Source organism: Sturnus vulgaris, chromosome 28 (assembly GCF_052056855.1).
Source record: "Sturnus vulgaris isolate bStuVul1 chromosome 28, bStuVul1.hap1, whole genome shotgun sequence".
Taxonomy (NCBI): Eukaryota; Metazoa; Chordata; class Aves; order Passeriformes; family Sturnidae; genus Sturnus; species Sturnus vulgaris.
Genome location: NC_142270.1, coordinates 976,114 through 997,213, shown reverse-complemented (window position 1 = coordinate 997,213; position 21,100 = coordinate 976,114). Strand labels below are relative to the sequence as shown.

At 52.9% G+C, this 21,100-nt stretch overlaps 1 protein-coding gene across 1 annotated transcript; it reads left to right on the top strand.

The window, feature by feature from the left end:
- Positions 1–97: 97 nt before the first annotated feature.
- On the top strand, positions 98–21,084 carry CDS2 (CDP-diacylglycerol synthase 2). The gene is made up of 13 exons (XM_014892085.2): positions 98–191; positions 9,305–9,447; positions 10,344–10,440; positions 11,124–11,221; positions 12,200–12,339; positions 12,742–12,800; positions 13,180–13,262; positions 14,284–14,371; positions 14,712–14,780; positions 15,303–15,455; positions 15,692–15,811; positions 16,362–16,465; positions 17,056–21,084. Exons 1-13 carry the CDS (start codon positions 129–131, stop codon positions 17,183–17,185), a joined length of 1,347 nt encoding a protein of 448 aa, XP_014747571.2. The 5' UTR covers positions 98–128; the 3' UTR covers positions 17,186–21,084.
- The last annotated feature ends 16 nt before the right edge of the window (positions 21,085–21,100 follow it).

The following is a 21,100-nucleotide window of genomic DNA, read 5'->3' as shown; positions in this document are numbered from 1 at the left end:
GGCCATGCCTCGGCCTAGGCCCTGCCCCCTTTGCCTGTCCCGCGCCGCCCATTGGTCAGTGGCGGTTTCTCTGGTGCCGCGTCGCCCTCTGGCGGCAGCGGCGCGGGCGCGGCGGACGCGGGTCCGGTATGAGCGAGGCGCGGCTGCGGGCCGGGCGCGGCCCCGGCGGGGCGCGGGACCCCCAGGACAAGGTGCGGAGCGGCTCTGGGGGGCGTGACGGGTCTGGGGGCACGGAGGGAACGGGGGGAACCGGGGGAACCGGGGAGCGCCGGGGGATGCGAGGCCTGTGCGCCGCGGGGTCCCGCCGCCCCGCACTGAGGCCGCTCTGCGGCCCCCGGGCTGCCCCGCGCTCGGGAAATTTGCCCCGCTCTCACTTTATTCGGCCCTGGAGGAGCAGATCCCACCCCCGGGGGTGTTCGGAGGAGCGGCCCCGGAGCGCGGAGATCGGGGCGGGAGCTGCGTTTGTGGGATGGCTCAGGTGGGGTCACGAACCTTCCCTCGGGGCAGAGCGCGGTGCCGCCCAGGCCATCCCCAGGGAGTGAGGTGGGGATTCCAAACCTGCCTTTAGGGAAGGCTTTGGTACCTCCTAAATCATCCCTAGGGAATGACATGGGGCTTACAAACCTGCCTTTAGGGAAAGCTTTGGTACCTCCTAAACCATCTTTAGAGAAGGAGATAGGGGTTCCAAACCCCTCAGGTACCCTTAGGAATGGCTTTGGTATCTCCTAAAGCATCCTTAGGGAAGGATCTGGGGGTTCCAAACCTCTCAGATTCCCTTAGGGAAGGGTTTGGTGCCTCCTAATTCATGCCCAGGGAATGCCCTCCCTGCGAGGGCTCTGTGGGAGTTCCATGAGGGTTGACATTGCATTTCTCCAAAGGAAAGAGTTTCCTTTTCACGGCAGAAAGCAAACCTGGCTTTGTTTTCCTGTGATGTCTCTCCTATTCCAGCCCCGAGCCAGGCTGGATGCTCACGGTCATTTGTCACCTTTGTCATCTCTGCTCCTGCGCCTCCCCAAAGAGGAAGGCACCAAGAGGAATAAACAGCCAGGGAAAACTTTGTAAATAACATTTGCAGCGTCACAGAGAGCAAAAACTGGAGGGAAGAGCAGTTCTTGCTGTGCTGGTGTTTAGTGCACTTACCTTGGGACTGGTCCATCAGCCCTCAGCAGCATCATATTGATGTTTTCTCCATTAGTGCACAAAGGGTGCAGCTCAGGGCAGCACGAAATCATCAGATTGAACTCTTCTGCAATTTAAATGCCATTTAAATGCAATTTTAATGGGATTTTAATGTCAGTTAAACACCTGCTGGAGACTGTGTGGGCAGGTTGGAGGAAACTTCCTGGTGCTGCTGTGATTAGGGAGGGATCTGGGACAGCAGGAGCCAGCAGTGGTGGGAATGGGTCACTGTGGGTCTGGAGGCTATGCCTATCTCACTGGAGCTCTCTGACACGGAGGGAAGGAGCTCTAAGATGGCTCCAGTTCTGTGGTGATTGTGCACAGGGTGAGACCTTGAGGTGGCTTCACCTCAGCTGGAATTTATTCTGCAGCAGAAAACCTTCAGGGAGTTTGATATTCCAGAAGTGTGGTGGGAGTTGGAAGACTGGCAGGGCTAGTGCTGCTTAACTAGTGCACAACAAAAAAACTCACTGGGCCAAGCTGGGATTCGCTTTAGCTCCTCGTGCTGTGCCCCTAAAGAAGGTCAGAGGGCAATCCTGTTATCTCCACGCTGGTGTTTTCATGTACAGTGAGCCTTCTGAGAGACTCCTCTGGTATTTCCTTCGAGCTGCTCACCTGGAGTGTCCTTACTAGAGAGAGAGAATTTTGATGTTGTGCTGCTCCTCGTAAAACAGCTCGGAATGAATTGCAGGAGGGAAAAAAAATAGGAGTGAAATGTTCCCAAGTAGTGAGGAACAGCTCCTCCAAGGTGCTGAATGTGATGTTTCATAATAGAAGGCAGCGATAGGAGCAGAGAATTTCCCAAAATTGCTAATTGTAGCTGCTGGGAGGTTAGCTGGTAACTAATCCTCAGTGAAACCCTCGGTGCTGTGCTGTCCTCGCTCAGTGGCAGGGTTTGATTTCCTGCCATGAGACCCAGCAGTTGTGGTTTTAGTGCTGGAAAAGCCTGGGAGCAGCAGGAGCACTCCTGGGTGCTGTTCCTGGTGGTGTGGGGCTGCTCGGGGAGGGGACATTCCCATTCCTGCTTTGTCACACTTGGAGCCTTGCCAAGGGGAGTAATTCAGTATATTTTATGTGACAGAAACCCTGGAGGCTTCTGGAAAGAGCTCTGTGTTGGCAGAAATGCCTTACAATGGGATGTAAACATCAAGATCCTGGTGTTTTGTGCTCGTTGCCACTTTTCTGTTTTGGCAAAGGAGAGTTATCTTGGTGGATCTGGGAGCTTCTTCCCGAGCTCCCTCTTGCTGCCCCAGCGGTCTGTCCTCACTCCTGGTTGTTTATTGTTATTATTTATAGTAAGATCAGGATGGCAGAGGGGGTGGGCGATGTTCCTGCTGTCCTCTGTTGCAGGCTGAGGCACTCAGAATGTTCTGTACATGGAACAATTCCGTGCTCTTGCTTCCAAATGTGCTGTCAGTGGTGTCAATGGATGGAGGGTGCTGGGAAGAGGGAATTTGGGATGTTTCCAAGCAGGAAAAATCCCCAGGACCCCTGGAGGTAAAACCTTTAAAATCACAGAATCCCAGACTGGTTTGTGCTGGGAGGGAACTTAAAGCCTGCTGTGGGATGGGGTTCCATCCAGCCTGGGCTTGCTGGCACCTGAGACTTCAGGAAAGCACAGATTTGGGTTTGGCAGGCTCACATCTAAACACAGTGGTCCGAGTCCACTCCTTGGTTAGTCCAAATAAACTGGACTGGCAGAGAAATGTGAACAAGACAGTGCAAGGCACCACCTTAGAGTGAGCAAATTAAACAGACTGGTAAGGTTTTTTTTTCCTCATTACGTTTTGGAAAAATCTGTACAAACTCCCGAGGAATTGAGGGTCAGAAGGCACCGGCCTTGGCGTGATGCAGGCTCTCAAATCAGAGGACAAAAATAGCCTTTTCCTGCAGGAACCTCCCAGGGTGAGCAGTTGCTGCAGAGCTGTTTGTTCTCCCTGGCTCTCCCAAACAACAGCAGATTGAAATGTCTGTGCAGGCTCCAGCAGACACAGTTCCAGCCTCCCTCAGGCACCCAGAGGCTCTTGCTCTCCTGTTTCTGTGTCTCTGCAGGGGAGTGCCAGCTCAGAAATGCCACTCAGACCCAGGAGAACCCAGCAGCCTCTCCCCAAAACATTTCCATCACGTGCTCAGAGGGGAGGCAGGTTCCTTTCTGAGCAGCAGGAAATTCTGGGGGAATGCCAGAACCACCCACCGAGTTTTGTGCTCCTTTTGTGCCCATGAGCTGGTGCCAGGTGCCTTCCTTGATTTCCTGGAAGCAGCAGCCCCTGGAGTGAGTGCTGGGGGTCCCAGCAGAGGGGGAGCTCCTGCTGAGTTCCAGGGATGTGTGACTTCCATGGATATCCTGTGTGAATTCCGTGGGTCCCCCGTGTGGCTGCCATGGCTATCCCGTGTGACTGCCATGGCTATCCCGTGTGACTGCCATGGCTATCCCGTGTGACTGCCATGGCTATCCCGTGTGACTGCCATGGATATCCCGTGTGACTCCCATAGGTCCCCTGTGTGACTGCCATGGCTATCCCGTGTGACTGCCATGGGTCCCCCGTGTGGCTGCCATGGGTCCCCCGTGTGACTGCCATGGCTATCCCGTGTGACTGCCATGGATATCCCGTGTGACTGCCATGGGTCCCCCGTGTGGCTGCCATGGGTCCCCCGTGTGGCTGCCATGGCTATCCCGTGTGACTGCCATGGCTATCCCGTGTGACTCCCATGGATATCCCGTGTGGCTGCCATGGGTCCCCCGTGTGGCTCCCATGGATATCCCGTGTGGCTGCCATGGGTCCCCCGTGTGGCTGCCATGGGTCCCCCGTGTGACTGCCATGGATATCCCGTGTGGCTGCCATGGATATCCCGTGTGACTGCCATGGCTATCCCGTGTGACTGCCATGGCTATCCCGTGTGGCTGCCATGGCTATCCCGTGTGACTGCCATGGCTATCCCGTGTGGCTGCCATGGCTATCCCGTGTGACTGCCATGGATATCCCGTGTGACTGCCATGGGTCCCCCGTGTGACTGCCATGGCTATCCCGTGTGACTGCCATGGATGTCCCGTGTGACTGCCATGGCTATCCCGTGTGACTGCCATGGGTCCCCCGTGTGACTGCCATGGGTCCCCCGTGTGACTGCCATGGATGTCCCGTGTGACTGCCATGGGTCCCCTGTGTGACTGCCATGGGTCCCCTGTGTGACTGCCATGGGTCCCCCGTGTGACTGCCATGGATATCCCGTGTGACTCCCATGGGTCCCCCGTGTGACTCCCATGGGTCCCCCGTGTGACTCCCATGGGTCCCCCGTGTGACTCCCATGGGTCCTGTGTGTGCAGGCTGAGCCTGGCTCCCAGCCCATCCTGTGGCTGAGCCAAACCAAGCTGATCCTCTGGCATCAGGGGATGAATTTTCTCTGCTGTTTCAGGCACTCTGCAAACATTCCTGCTATCTGTGATGTTGTTATCTGCTAAAAATCTCCATTTTTAGGCATGTCCTGATTTCCGTGCCTGTTTTCAGCTGGAATATGGTTATTCTGGGATGGGGAAGGGAGTCCTAGAACAACATGAATGAAACCTGAGCTTTTTGGGTTTTTTCAGGCAACAAACCAAGCAGCCAGGTGCCAGCTTGGTGGGGGGACATGAGAAACTTTAGTTTAATTTCCCTGCAGGTAATGTCAGAGCACAAGACCAGGGTAAAAAACACTTGCAGAAAGACCCCCAGTACTTTTTTGGGACCATCCTACAAACCAAGCCTGGAAGTTTGATTTTTCCTTCTGCTGTTAATGATCACCAGACTTCTCTTGTTTCACCCTCCCAAGCTGCAAACCCCTGGGAGAGAATATCCTGTAATTTGGGAGTTATGGAATGAATTTTAGCTGTGATGTCACCCTAGTGGGTCTGGAGAGCACAGCAGCTCTGGGAGGTTAAAGAGGGGAGAGGAATAGAGCAGCTTTCCCAGATGCAGGAATTAAAGCCCCTTCTGGAAAACACTGAGGTTTTCATTACTGAGGCTGTTGGTTTTGTATTCATTAAATTAATTGCATTTGCTGTGATCCTGCAGATGTTCTCAGAGGTGAGAACAGAGCTGTTCTCTTTTGTTCCAGCTGTCAGCTCAGTTGCCTGAAAAAGCAACTCTGTTTCCCTTTTCAGCATTTATTTTACAATAACATTTTTTTGTCACAGCTTTTTATTAAAACCTGGCAGGAAGTCTCAATAAAACAGTGCCTGGCTCCAAGGAAAGTACCTAAATAATGGCTAAATAATTTCTTGAGCTAATTTAATCTGCCAGCATTGAATACTTAACTGTATATCTGTACTGGGCAGAAGATTTTTGGCAGGGAGAGAGCAGGCTCGTTTCTATGGCAACTGAGATCAAGTCATGGATATTTGTGTAAAAAACCCTGTGCTCACGGCTTCCTCTGTGAGAAAACCATGTCAATGTGAGCACAAATTTCTTATCACCCTCTTGAAGGAGTCAAGTTGTTTAAAGAAAGCTCAGATGAACTCAGTTCTGTGTATCTTTTCTTCAGGGTGATAAAATATCCATTGACAAATGTTGCTCAGAGCTGTTGATTTCATGAATAGAAAAAGTGAGCAGGTACCTGGATTTTCCCAGCTCTGGTTCAGCAGTCAGGACAGACAGCCCTCGCAGAGATTTGGGATTTTATTCTTTCTCCTCATTACAACTTGTGTAGAAATGAAGGAATTAGGATAAATTCCCGTCTTGGCTTTATTCCTGCATTCCTTTTCCCCGTGGTTCTGTAAGAAGCCTTCAGTACTGAGATGATAAATGGAGGAAGGAGCCCTGGACTCACCTACAGGGTTGGACAAAAAAGCCCTTCAATTGAATAAGCCCATAGTGGTTCAAAACCCCCATTGCCCGTGGGAGCAATGCCCTGCGATGGTGATCAAGGAGGGGACAGTGTGGGATCTGTCCCCAAGGCAGTGCCACAGGGTGTCCCCAGGCAATGCCACAGCTGACTTCAGTGGCCCACCCCAGGGTGCATCAGCCAGGCTTGAACATGTTATTTAGCACCCATTCAGCTGCTTAAAGTGACATTTGTGGGCTGATAGGAGCAATTTGCATAAAAGGTATAAAAATAGTGTCAATTACTGTAGCCTATATCTGGCACTATGTCCTATAAAATCTGGCGGGGATCAGGCTGTGGCGGGGATCAGGCTGTGGCAGGGATCAGGATGTGGCAGGGATCAGGATGTGGCAGGGATCAGGCTGTGGCAGGGATCAGGCTGTGGCAGGGATCAGGCTGTGGCAGGGATCAGGCTGTGAGAGGGATCAGGCTGTGGCAGGGATCAGGCTGTGGCAGGGATCAGGATGTGGCAGGGATCAGGATGTGGCAGGGATCAGGCTGTGAGAGGGATCAGGCTGTGAGAGGGATCAGGCTGTGAGAGGGATCAGGCTGTGGCAGGGATCAGGCTGTGGCAGGGATCAGGCTGTGGCAGGGATCAGGATGTGAGAGGGATCAGGCTGTGGCAGGGATCAGGCTGTGGCAGGGATCAGGATGTGGCAGGGATCAGGATGTGGCAGGGATCAGGCTGTGGCAGGGATCAGGCTGTGAGAGGGATCAGGCTGTGGCAGGGATCAGGCTGTGAGAGGGATCAGGCTGTGGCAGGGATCAGGCTGTGAGAGGGATCAGGCTGTGGCAGGGATCAGGCTGTGAGAGGGATCAGGCTGTGGCAGGGATCAGGCTGTGGCAGGGATCAGGCTGTGGCGGGGATCAGGCTGTGGCAGGGATCAGGCTGTGGCAGGGATCAGGATGTGGCAGGGATCAGGCTGTGAGAGGGATCAGGCTGTGGCAGGGATCAGGCTGTGGCAGGGATCAGGATGTGGCAGGGATCAGGCTGTGGCAGGGATCAGGCTGTGGCAGGGATCAGGCTGTGGCAGGGATCAGGATGTGGCAGGGATCAGGCTGTGGCAGGGATCAGGCTGTGGCAGGGATCAGGCTGTGGCAGGGATCAGGCTGTGGCAGGGATCAGGCTGTGGCAGGGATCAGGCTGTGGCAGGGATCAGGATGTGGCAGGGATCAGGCTGTGGCAGGGATCAGGATGTGGCAGGGATCAGGATGTGGCAGGGATCAGGATGTGGCAGGGATCAGGATGTGAGAGGGATCAGGATATCAGCTCAGTTCCACCATCAGATTTCTCATTCCTTGAGCTTTCATCACCTCTTTCCCAGGGTTGGAAGTGAGGAAGGTACAAGTGCTCTTTCCTTTTTTTTGGTCTCTGAGCCCTTTGGGAAGCTTCTGATCCTCCTGGCCCCAGGCAGGAATCATTTACTTTGCACTTTGGGGAGTAGAACAGGGATGGGGCTTGGATCCTTTTACCAGGCTGTGACCTGTGTGGGGTGAGGGACACCGGGACTGTGTAAGAGATGTGCTAGAGGATTTGGAGTTTAGAACAGAGGAGAAGCTGGTTTTGGTCTGCCTGGAGCTATTTCCATCACTCCCAGGGGAATTCTGCAGAGAATCCTTTTGTTGGAGAACACATTGCAATGGGAGCAGAGGCTGGGACTAAATACAGAGCACAGATTGCCCAAAGCCTGACCTGTGCTGTGCTGCAAGATGCCAAATCTGTGCTCTCCAGGGAGTTTTATCATTTCCAGTCTCTTTGCCTGCTGCCATTTGCAGCTGACTTATGGATTTGTGTTCCCAGGTAAATGGCACTAAACCTCTCCAAAATCTGAGGTCCAAATGGATTTTATGGGGCAGTTAGAAAACACCTGAACAAAAGCCAGGTGGCATTTCAGTGCCAGCTCCCCAGTGCTCTGTGAGGGCTGGCAGAGGTGCTGGGTTCAAAGCAAACCTGAGCTCTTCCTTCCCAGTGGATGAATGGAAAGAAGGAGCGTGGAGGGAGGTGACAAGGAGGTGACACTGGGTGCTGCTGGAGGTGGTTGGAGCTCTGCTCATCCCTGGAAATAATCTCTGACATCTCCGAGGTATTTTTAGCTGCCTCCACCTGCCAGTGCCTCGCTGTCCTTGTCTGATTTCAGATCCTAGCTTGGGGAGTAATTACCTTTTCCTGTTTGAAATGAGGGAGCAGCTCTGGCCTTGCTGCTCTGCTGAACTGCAGACACCCCCAGCCATGAACTGCACCCAGCAGATTTGGTTGCTCTGGAGCTGCCTAGGCCCAGGGGATGAAGTGCCATTGTTTGCAGAGCTCCCAGCATTTGTCAGCTCAGCTCCTCCTGTGCTTTTCCTGCAGGCAAAGTCACTTTTCCGGGAGTTTTCAGAGAGCTAAGGGCATGAACTCTGCCTTGCCTGGATTCTCCCCAGGGCGTGGCCTTTTCCTTCCCTGCTTCCAGGAGCAGGATGAAGCTGTGCTGCTGAAATGAGGAGTGAAATGTGGAGCTGGGGGTTTTTCCTGTGTTTAGAGGCTGGGTCAGAGTGAGAAGTGCCACTGGGAAGAGCCAGGACTCACCTGGAAAACCCTTCCCAGGATGGGCTGGGGCAGAGCCTTCAGTAATCTGCCTCTCCTGGGTTTATTCACCCCTCAACACAGGACTTTGCTCGGGGCTGAGTGCTGGAGCAGTCCAAGGGGCAGGGAAAACACAGAGCACTTGTGTCCCTCTGCAGCACCTCGGGTTTCTCCTGGGGCCAGAAGGGATGGTTGGGTAAGGGTGATAAGCCAGGCTCTTCCTCCTCAGCTGCCTGAGCCTGGGCTTGGTGTTATTTTAGTGTCCTCAAGCAGTCAGCACTTCAGAAGGCTGTCTGGAAGCCTTGAGCCTGTCCACTTGGAGGCCTTCCTTCCTGGCTAATTTGAGCAGTGTTACATTCTTTGAGACCTGCCTGGGGATTGGGACCTTGTAAAAATTCCTGCTAACAAGCCCTGGAGCGCTTGCTGCTCTTGGAGATGCTCATTAATCAACCTGGAAGCATCTGTAACTGTGCAGGGAAACAGGCCCTTTTCTGTGCCTGCTGCTGAGGCTGAGGGACCATCAAACCCCTCCTGGATGCCACCTAAAACACCCGGGCATGTTTCTCATGTGTTTACCCCTGTGTAATACTCAGAATATTTTCCTCTGCTCCCTCTCTCGTGCAGAAGCAGGGTGGTGGTAAGTGTTGGAGCCAGCCCAGGTTCCTCCAGGCTGGCTGCTAAAGCTCCTTGGCTCTCTGTGTCCTGCAGGAGTCAGAGTCTGAGAACAAGCTGGATGGAGAGACAGCATCAGACAGCGAAAGCAAATCTGAATTTGGGGGTTCATCCCCAGTGCCGACCTCGGATGACACCCCAGAGGTGCTGAACAGGGCCCTCTCCAACCTGTCTTCGAGGTAACACTCCCTGAGCAGGCTCTGTCCATCCTGTCCATGAAGTGGCACTCCCTGAGCAGGTTTTGTCCCCGAGGTGACACTCCTGAGCATCCCCCTGTTCCCTCCCAGGGCTCTGCACCTTCCCCGTGGTTCCCTGTGGCTCTGAGGCTGCTGGAAGCTGGAGGAGCAGCCTCTCCCCAGCCTCTCTCTGCCCCTGGGGCCATGGGAAGCAGCAGGGTCTGAGCACTGCTGGAGGGGTCTCTGCTGAGTCCTGGCAGCTCCAGGCCTGGGTGGGGCACACCCACAGAGCTCCTGGGTGGTTTTGGCAGCACAGGTTTGAGCTGTGGGGGTTTTCAGCCCCTGCTGGCACTGAATTCTGCAGGAATGCTTGAGGAGTTGCACTGTTAAGGACAGAATTTGGGAGCAAGCCGGGGATATTCTCCACAAACTGCTTGGGAGGAAATTCTCCTGTTTATATCACAGGAGAAGGTGCCTTTCCTGAGTGTGCTGTGAGGATGGGAGAGGCTCCCAGCGGGAAAGCAGTGAGGGTACAACATGCCAGGGGCCATCTCTCCTCATGCAGAGCAGTGTAGAGAGGGGAGATGGTCCTCATTTTATTTGAATTTATCCTGCAGCTTGTCCAAGGCGTGGGAAAGCTGCAGCAGGACAGGAGCAGAGGCTGCCCTGGCCCATCAGTGCCCTGGGAGATGCTCAGCTTCCTGCATTTAGTGAGGTTGAAGTGCAGCTGCTGCAGCCAGGCCTTTATCAGCACATCAAGGTCTCTCTGCTGCACTGAGAGGAAACTTGGGCTTGCCAGGGCTCAGTTTGCTTCCTGTGACACACAGAGAGCAGAAGTACTGCTTGGCTGCTTTGCTCTGTCTTGTCTTCCTCTGATGTTTTCCTTCTCTGTGGCCCAGATGGAAGAACTGGTGGGTGAGAGGCATCCTCACGCTGGCTATGATCACCTTCTTCTTCATCATCATCTACCTGGGCCCCATGGTCTTGATGACAATAGTGAGTGCTCCAGAGAGGTGTTCTGACCTTCCCTGCAGCAGGGAGAGGTTGTGGGGAGCTCAGGGCCTTGGGTTCTAGAGATTCTGGATTCCTCTCTCCATGCAGGAAACCTGGGAGGAATCTGCTAGTCAATATTGGGCTGCAGTTGGAACTCACACAAAGGGTTGTTAAAAACCTCCTGCAGAGGAAAGAGGAGGGAAAAATGCCATCCCGAGCATCCCATGTGGGATTGGGAGGGAAAAATGCCACCCTGAGCATCCCATGTGGGATTGGGAGGGAAAAATGCCACCCTGAGCATCCCATGTGGGATTGGGAGGGAAAAATGCCACCCTGAGCATCCCATGTGGGATTGGGAGGGAAAAATGCCACCCTGAGCATCCCATGTGGGATTGGGAGGGAAAAATGCCACCCTGAGCATCCCATGTGGGATTGGGAGGGAAAAATGCCACCCTGAGCATCCCATGTGGGATTGGGAGGGAAAAATGCCACCCTGAGCATCCCATGTGGGACTGGGAGGGAAAAATGCCACCCTGAGCATCCCATGTGGGATTGGGAGGCTCCTGCAGGGCTGATGGCAACTGCTGAAGAACCTTGTGCTCTGCACATGCTTGGTTTTTGTCTCCTCAAGGGAAGAGGTGTTTAACCAGCAGGGATTCCAGTGCCTGCATGTCCTTTCTGTGCAGGTGATGTGTGTCCAGATCAAATGTTTCCACGAGATCATCACCATTGGCTACAACGTGTACCACTCCTATGACCTGCCCTGGTTCAGGACACTCAGCTGGTGAGTGAGGGGCTGCTCCCCCTGCCCTGTGTGCCCAGCTGAGGGCTCAGGGACACACAGGGGACACAGCCACACGCCCTGGGCTGCCCTGTGCTGGCAGCACTTGGAAAGAAAGTCACAGAATCCCAGCCTGGTTGGGCTGGAAAGGACCTTAAAGCCCACCCAGTGCCACCCCTGCCCTGGCAGGGACACCTCCATCTGTGCTAGGCTGCTCCCAGCCCTGTCCAGCCTGGCCTGGGACACTGCCAGGGATCCAGGGGCAGCCACAGCTCTGGGAATTCCAACCCATGCCCGTCCCCACCCTCCCACCCAGGAATTCCTTCCCAAAATCCCATCCTGGATTGATTTGGGTTGGAAGGAACCTTAAAGCTCCTCCAGTGCCATCCCTGCCCTGGCAGAAACACCTCCCACTGTGCCAGGCTGCTCCAGACTTATCCAACCTGGGCTTGGGCACTACCAGGGATCCAGGACAGCCACAGCTTCCTTGGGAATTCCATCCCAGATCTTGGGAGGCACAGGATGGAGGATTTTGGGAGGCACAAGGTGGAGGATTTTGGGAATCACAGGGTGTGGGATTTTGGGAGTCACAGGGCATGGGATTTTGGAAATCACAGGATGGAAGATTTTTGGGAAGCACAAGATGGAGGATTTTGGGAACTACAGAATGTGGAATTTTGGGAACCACAGGGTGTGGGATTTTGGGAGGCGCAGGATGGAGGATTTTGGGAAGTGGAGGATTTTGAGAATCACAGGATGGAGAATTTTGGGAGGCAGAGGCCAGTTGAGCAGTGGCACCTGAAGGCCAAACCCAGAGCCCAGCTGTGACCTGTCCTAGACGTGCAGTCACTCCTTGGGATGGAGACATTTCCAAGCTGGGGGAGGCAGTTCTGGCTGGCAGAAGCAAAACCAGTGTCAAGACCTCAGGGATCAGGCACTTCAGGAGCCTTTCAAGGCTGACAAGGTTCCTGCCCTCTCCAGGTACTTCCTGCTGTGTGTGAACTATTTCTTCTACGGTGAGACAGTGACAGATTATTTCTTCACGCTGGTGCAGAGGGAGGAGCCCCTGAGGATCCTCAGCAAATACCATCGCTTCATTTCCTTCGCCCTCTACCTGACAGGTGGGCACCACCCTGAGTAATGGCTGGGCTGGAGGGAAGAAATCTCCTGTCCAGAGCAGAATCCACACACAGAAAATCATCTCTGCTCCCCAGGCGTGCTGGAAGCTGGCAAATCTTTTTGTAGTAATGTTTTGTAGTAGTGGCAAATCTTTTCCACGAGGTTCTGGAGAAAACTCCATAATCTTCATGGGGCAGCCAGACTATTCATCTGCCCAAGTGCTGCTTGGTGTGTCTTCCAAAGCACTGCTTTCCCCACTGCACAGGGCTCCTTTATTCCAGTCAAACCCCCAAATCCCTTATTCCAGTAAAATCCCCAGCAGCTGTGCAGTATCGTGGCCCAAATGTATTTCTGGCTGTTGAAGGCACATTCCCACCACTGACTTTGCTTCTGTATCTCCTCAGGTTTCTGCATGTTTGTCTTGAGTCTGGTGAAGAAACACTATCGCCTCCAGTTCTATATGGTGAGGTTAAAATCTAGGTCCTGGAGAGGTTAAAATTCATGTTTTGGTGAGGTTAAATCCAAATCTTGGTGAGGTTATATTTGGGGTTGGAAAATGAGTCAGTCAGAAATCCAGCTTATCTGTTCAGATCTTCCTTCAACAGTGAGAGGTTTATTGGCAGCTGGGAGGTGCCAGGCCAGTGTTGGCCCCACGGTGCCAGAATAACTCAGTGCAAGGCAGCTTGTCCTGTTGATCTGGCTGGTTGACAAACAATGGATAATAAATGAGCTTTCTGAGGGGTGAGGTGCCCTGGTGCCCTGGTGCTGGAGCTGTTCTCAGGAGCTCTCTGAGCTGGGCATGGCTCTGGGCAGGCTGGACAAGGTGCTCTTCTTTCTTGCAGTTTGGCTGGACCCATGTGACGTTGCTGATTGTTGTTACCCAGTCCCACCTCATCATCCACAACCTGTTTGAAGGAATGATCTGGTGAGTTTGCTCTGCCCCCTGAGCTGCTTTGGTTTTTGCAGCCTGAAAAAGACCCTGTGTTTTCACAGAATTCCAGACTGGTTTGGGATGGAAGGTGCTTTAGTGATCATCCAGTGCCATGGGCAGACACCCCTCCCACTATCCCAGGTTACCCCAGCCTGGCCTGGGGCACTTCCAGGGATCCAGGGGAGCCCAGAACCTTTCTGGGCAGCCTGTGCCAGGCCTTCACCACCATTGTAGTAGGAATAAATTCCCAATATCGAATTTCTTTTAATCTCAAAATTTGTTTTGGAGTTAAAACTGTTCTCTCAAAAAAAGCAAATGGCCAAGGAGGAGGTGCTTCCTGTGAGGGAGCAGCTGTTCAGAACAGCAAAAGATCAAGTGAGCCCTCAGAGACTTAGGCCTTGCTTTGTGCCACTTCACCTTATAGAGAGAGATGTTGTAAAGGAGAATTTTGTAAAGTTGCTGTGGGGTGCAGGGGCCTTCCAGGTGTCTTTGGGGTTGGGTAGGTGCTTTCTGCTGATTCCCCAAATGGCTGGGGAAGTGCTGCTCCTGTGGTAAAAGCAGCACTGAAGGGCAGGAGGGGGAACCTGCCACCCTCAGTGCAGCTGCTGGGCACAGGGGAGGCCCCTCTGGTGCCAGCAGGGCCAGGAATGAATTCTGGCCACTTGAGGGTTGTGTGTTCCTCAGTGTCACACCAGCCCAGGGTGCTCTGGGATCCTCCTGCTTAGGGCTAAAATGCAGGAAATACTTACACAGGAGCTCAGGAGGGGATGTCCAGTGCCCTGTTGGGTGTGGCTAAGGAAAAGCTGCTGCAAACAGGCCCTTCTGGGGACACAACCTGGATTTCAGTCACTGGAGTGACCCCCAGATTCCCCTTGGAGCTTCTTGTGGCTGTTCCTTGCACTGAGCTGAAGGAGGGGATGGCCCTGCAAAGTGCCCTGTGGTGGCAGCTGCTCACTGAGCCTTGGACATGAGTGGTGTTGGCACTTGCCAATGGTTTGACCCTTGTCCCCTGCAGGTTCATTGTCCCCATCTCCTGTGTGATCTGCAATGACATCATGGCCTACATGTTCGGGTTCTTCTTCGGCCGCACGCCGCTCATCAAGGTTTGGGACATTTTGGGGGACAAAATGTGAACTTTGGGTCCTTTGGGACTTAGCCCTGTGCTCCCCCAGCTCCTGCTTTGTCTGAAGCAAGTCTCCAAATTAAATCTGGTGTGCATCCCAGTCTTTGAGGCTCTGAAATGAAATCACTGAACCATTGAGGTTGGCAAGATGATCGAGTCCAGCCATGAATGAACCATTTCATACCGAGGCGTTGGGCTCAGCTTCTGACCAAACTCTTTGTGGGGTGGTGGCACTGCTTTGTGCTGCCTCAGCAGTTCACAAGTGAGGAAGGGCTGCAGAGGTGTATCAATAATTGTCCCTTTTGCTCTCTCTCTGGCAGCTCTCCCCAAAGAAGACCTGGGAGGGTTTTATTGGAGGATTTTTTTCCACCGTTCTCTTTGGATTGCTGGTAAGTGGCCATTGTGGTACTTCCTCCACTGGAATTTTCCCTTCAGAGGGTCCCGGTGTTCTGTTTAAAAAATGCAGTCAGATATTTCACCTTTTCTTGCTGCCCAGGTTTGAAGTGGCCCCTGGCTGTGTGCAGGCACTGCTGATGGAGCCGAGTGCTGGAGGAAGTTTTTAATCCCTGTTAGACCCTGTGATGTGCTCATTACAATAATTAACCATTTTCCCTCTGCTGCCATTGGATGGTGCTGTGCATCATTTCAGGGGCTGTGTGGGGGATTCCACACTCTTGGAGTGTTTTTTCCCTGTTTTTATGACCCTCTCTGTGGCTGCTGTTGCTGTCCCTCCACCTCAGGGTGCAGCCTCGCTCTTCCTCTGCCTTCAGCCAATTCCTGCTGCTCAGGGGAGTAATCTCCTTAATGAAGCTGGCAGCGTGGTTCCCTCCTCCCTCATCTTGCACGGCCTTTCCCCTTGGGAAATCCCTGGGGAAAACATGAATCCTGTTTTCTTTCTCTTTTTCCTGGAGCTGTCCTACGTGATGTCTGGGTACCGCTGCTTCACCTGCCCCGTGGAGTTCAACAACGACACCAACAGCTTCACTGTGGACTGCGAGCCCTCAGAGCTGTTCCAGCTGCAGGAGTACAATATCCCCGTGGTGCTGCAGTCTGTGGTGGGCTGGGTACGACCCTCTCTGCTCCCTAGCTCTTACTTAGTGGGGTAGGATCACTGAGGAAAGAGCAGGGCTGTGTTCTGAAGTGAAAGAACAAAGGTGCATCCAGAAAAAAAGGGGGATTGAGAGGGCAAAAGAATTATCCCAAGTCTGGTGGGACAGTTGCCCCACCTGAAAGCCTGGGGGGGGAGGGCAGAGAAGGAGGGGCAGGCACTGAAAATCCTCCTGTGCTGTTTGTCCTGCAGAAAACCGTGAGGATGTACCCCTTCCAAATCCACAGCATTGCCCTCTCCACCTTTGCCTCCCTCATCGGGCCCTTCGGGGGCTTCTTTGCCAGTGGCTTTAAGAGGGCCTTCAAAATCAAGGTGAGGAGCAAGGTCGTGGAGATTCTGGGGAGGAAACACTAAGTGGGTGCTGCCACTCGAGGGGAAGGAAGGTTTGTTCAGTCACAGATGAAATGCTGGAGCAGGATCTGGGTTTTTTGATCAAAAGGGAAGAGACCTTAAGATTTTAACCGTGATATTCTAAACCCTGCTGTGGTTCAGGTAGAGGAAGGAAGACCCAGCCAGGAAATTTTGCAATCTGAGGTTTCCCTTGATGTCTTGCAGGCTGGTTTCACATATAAACAGCCTGTGCTCAGTTCAGATGCCTTGAAAGGTAAGGCAGGGTGGTAGCAGATAAACATTTGCCTTCCCTGACCTTTGAGTAACAGAGCTGAGTTGAGCCTCGCTGCCCCTCAGGCACCAGCAGCTTCAAAAGGGAGAAACTTCCAGAACCAGGAAGACATTAAACAAAATATTTCCTTGGTCTGACTCTGCCTTTTGGGAAAGGGCAGGGGATGAGCATGGTGTGTGGGGGCACCAAAGCCAGCCCAGTTCCTGGCAAAGGCTCAGTGCCATCCCTCTGCTCTGCCAGGACTTTGCCAACACCATCCCGGGGCACGGGGGGATCATGGATCGCTTCGACTGCCAGTACCTGATGGCCACCTTTGTCAACGTGTACATCGCCAGCTTCATCAGGTGGGTGAGCCCTGCCGGGGGCTGCTGGCACTGCCAGGGCATGGACAGGCTGGCATCAGAGCCACTTGAGCTCTCTGACTGATCTAACAGCTGAAAATACAAGGCAAACAAAGCTGGGGCTTGAGGAGGGGAAGGATCTTCAGCAGAGCTGGAAATGGAACCCTCACTTTCCATGGGCTGTTACTCCAGTCCCACTGAACTCCTCCATGTCCCATCTGGGAATCCTGGACAGGTTTCTGGAGTCAAGCAAGCAGGGAAATGTAATTTTGCAGCATTGACAAGCATTCTGTAGGCAAGCACAGAGGAAAGAAGGCTGTGGGTACATGAAGGATGGGCTGGGGGAGCTGAGGAGCTGGCTGTGTGTGACTGCTTTCAGTTCTGAGGGGCAGCACCTGCTGATAAGGTGCAGAGTCCTCTTCAAATAGATTGGGTCTGGAGAGTTATTTTGTGTTTACAGTTCACCCTCCCTTGCCTTTTGAGTCCATTTCCATATCCGAAATGGAGCTGGGCTCCCAGGGTAGCGCTGGGGAAGGAATGGACAGCCCAGCAATGAATGGAGCCCCATTGCTGACCTTGCTTTTGTGTTCCAGAGGCCCCAACCCAAGCAAACTGATCCAGCAGTTCCTGACCCTGAGGCCAGACCAGCAGCTCCACATCTTCAACACCCTCAAAGCACACCTGGCGGACAGGGGAATTTTGGGCAGCCTGGAGGACGCATAGACAGGAGGTGGTTGGAACAGGACTGAGAACACACAGGCCTCCTCCAGGGAATTCCTGGCTTGCCTGATTTAAGACAATAACTAGGCCTCATTTCACTGTAACTTTTCTTCCTCTCTTGGTAAATGTTTGCATTTGTGGTTTATTTTTTTTAAATAATATATTTATAGAGCTTTGGTTCAAATGAGCAAATCTTGGCTTTGTAGCTGAGAAGGAGTTAAGGCTTGGAAGGGTTGGGTGGAGTAGGAGGGTGTGGCTGTCCTGGTGGACTGTTCTGGACCCTTGGAGGTGTGGGCAGAGCTGAGCTTTCCCTGGAGTGGGTTTGGCAGAGGATGCAGAGCCTGGCAGGGCAGGGGGGGCTGAGCTGTCCCCTGGCTCTGGGACCATCCTCCTCTCCAGGGACAGCTGGGGGTGCAGTGGGAATTGTCCCAGCAGTTCCTGCCTGTGGGAATCCCCTTGCACAAGGAAGAGGATGTTGTACTAACCCAGCCCCATTTCCTGTGCCCAGCCCTGCACCTGCAGTGCTCTCACCTGCTGCTTCTGCAGTGCCTCTCACATTCCTTCCCTCCCTGATTTGGCAAATCAGATTTTTGTAACGAATTAAACCAGAAACAGACTGGGAATGAGGAGTCAAGGAAATGGCAGTTGTGTGTGGGAGTGTGGGAGGTTCAGATTCCTGGTGGAAGTAAATAAGTTTTAAAGAACATTGAAGTTTCATTGAGCAATTCCTGCCAAGTGAGAACAACTTTTAAATCACTTGGTTTGTTTTCACTCATTAAATAACCTTTAAAAACCACACTTCTTCATTTCTCCAAGGTTGGAAACCCCACACTGGGATATTTGAAGTAACCTGGGGAGCAGTTTCCAGCCAGTTTTGTTGCTGGGTGGGCTCCAGCTGCAGCTGGGGGTTTTGTTTTCTTTCAGGGATCATGTCTGTTCCTTACTTGAGTTGTAGAAGTCGTGCTGCTGACTTTACCACAGTCTGTTGCATTTCAGTCTGGGTTCATTTCTCTGCAGGCTTCTGTCCTGCTTTGCCCACTGAATCTTGTCAGAAATAGTTTGTACTTTATAGCTGCAAGTTTTATCCAAGTCTTTTCCTTTATTTTGTCATATTTTTTATTATTTAAAAACGAGAGCCCTAAAGATTGTAAAACTTTCCTTTTTTTTTTTTTTTTTTTTTTTTTGTGATCAGATAGTGAAAATAACCCTGTTTACACCTTGTGCAATGTTCCCAAACACGAGGTGACTCTGATTTTCCTTCTTTGCATAGTTTGTGCACGGGAGAAACTTTACCTTATTTTAACCTTGGGAACAAGTGACAGGGAGAGCTCATACAGAAGTACATTGGTGTTTTCAAGCAGTTGCTGCCACAAACCTTTAGTCACAGACCCCTCCATGTGAGACCTGCCCCTGCTGCAAACTGGCTTGGCATCAACAGAAAATAAACCACCTGAAAATCCCCCAAATTCAGAGCTTTTACTGCATATTCTGATTATGCCACTGCTTTCATTTACTTTGAGTGTGTGTAAATACACAGCACAGGAACCAAGCTCTCTCCTTCATTTCTGCAGGACTGTGGTGGGCTCTGCTCTGCCTCCCTGAGCAGGAGCTGAGCTTTGTGCTCCAAATGCAGGTGTTTGATGGAAAGCACAGGCTGCAGAGAAGGCTCTGTTCTTACAGAGTATTCTCAGTTGGTGCTGGCAAAGTTCTGCACTGAGCCAGTTCAGGACTGGGTTTGGTGTTCATACAGATTTTTCCTGGTTCTGGATACTGTTCTCTTCCAGTTTGAATTAGGCAAGGGTTTATTTTCTGTCGATGGAACAAATTTTGGTCTAAGCCCCTGGCACAGAAACTGCAGGGGAGGATCGAGGTGCTTCCATCTGGCATGGCCCAGGGACAACATTTGGGCTGTGTTTAATGAGGCCCCTGCCAGGAGCACCCCTGGGAGCAGGGTGGAAGTGCCAGGGTTTGCTTTGCCCTGGTGGCTATACCAGCTGGTGCTGTTCTGGATTCTCCCTACCCATTGCCAAAATCCCTTCTTGTGGCTCTTGGGCCACAGGCAGAAGTGACAGTGTTGATAAATTTACAAAGGTGTGCTCTGTTGATAGAAATTTCTTCGGTGGGTCTGTAGTCTCCTGCTTTAAACCTTCTGTTCCTTTTCTGTTGTCATCAGTGGAGCAAAGCTTTGCTGCAGTCTCTGGTTTGGGGCAGGTCTGGGCCTTTCCCGAGGGTGTCAATGCTGGATGTGGGCACTGGAGGGCAAAGCAGTTCCACGGAGTAGCTGCAGGAGAAGCAGCAGCAGCAGCTCTGCCTGTGGGTGGCTTCCCTGGTCAGAAATTCCCTGGTCAGAAATTCCCTGGTCAGGAATGTCCTGATCAGACAATTCAATTCCCTGGTCAGCTTTATTCCTGCTTCCTCTCTTCCAAACCTGGGCTGCTCCTCACAGGGAAAGCTGCCTGGGAAGGGTTTCCTGCATGGAAAAAATCCCTTAAAACTCATTAAAGTGAGTAGGAACAGTGGATGCAGGGAGGAGGAAGGGAGGGAGGTGGAGGTGGTTGGGATTGTTTCTAAGTTGTGCAGCTGCACTCACAGGATCAGGAGTTGGATCCTGGGTTTGGGTTGGAGGGGGCCTTAAAATCTTGTTCCACCTCCTTTGCCATGGGCAGGGAATCTCTTCTCAAAGTCTGATCCTGAGCACTTCCAGGGACAGGGAGGTTGTGACTCCCTGAGCAGAGCTGAAAAGCTGCTGTTCCTGCCTTTGGCTGTTTCTGAGGGTGGAGCTGATGCCCAGGGATGTGCAGCAGCAGCACACATGGCCCTGCAGGACCCTGGTGATGCTGCAGCTCTCGGGAATTTCAGTGTGGAGGGGCCAGAGTGACCCCAGGGATGGGGGGAAGTTCTGCAGCTCAGCGTGGCACAAGAAAATTGTTCCCAGCAGGCTCCTGCAGCAGGGAAGCTCCAAAGGAAAGAGCAGGGAAGGGGAGTTGCTGCCAGCTGGGACTGGGGTGTGACAGGTAGGATTTGCCTGCTGTGAAGGTCACAGGCTGGTGTGGGAGCCACCTCTGCACCAGGGTCACTGGCCAGGGAGGTGGGGTGTCCATGAGGATGGTGCTGGGGTGTGCTGGGCAGGATACTGGACACCCCCAGGGTTTTTTTTTTTAGGGGCTGCTTGGGTTTGGACACGGGTCTGACCCATGGGGGTCGTGACAGCTCTGTTTGGGCTGGGCCTGTGGACACCTGGGTGGGAATTTGCTTTTCCCTGCCTGCTTGGAGCCCAGGTGGGGGGCAGGGAGGGAAGCACCAGACCTGGGATCTGCAGCCATGCTGTGGGATCAGCCTGGTTAAACAGAATTCCCTGGGTTAAATCCACATTCACAGGGTTAAACAAGTCCCAGGGTTAAACCCACATTCCCTGGGCTCGGCAGTGCCCCTGAGCTGAGGGGCAGCTCTCATGTGGCTCGTGGAGTTGGGATCCTGCAGCATCCCCCAAAGCCTGGCTGTGGAATCCCAGTGTCCCATTGCAGGGAATGTCCCCTGTGTGCAGGGAGCCCCCCAAAGCCTGGCTGTGGGGGGTCCTGCCCTCTCTTCCTTCCCCCTCAGTGGGGTGGGAGCAGGGCAGGGCTGTGTGGGCCCATCCAGCCCCTCCTGGGGACAGCTCAGTCCCAAAAAGCAGCGCATGGAAGCCCTGGCGTGGCAGCTCTGTGCTCCTGTAATCCCTGTGCAATCCCTGTTCCCACCACCGGCTTCTTTCTGTGCATTGTTCTTTTGATTCCAGTTTTAGCTACACAATGTAGAGTTGCCTTTCTTTGACTGAATGTTCGAATGTGAAATATTGTATATTTTAAAGTATTTACCCTATTTATATACTGTATGTTACTGTTAAATAAATATAAATTCCATTATCCGAGGAGGAGTTTC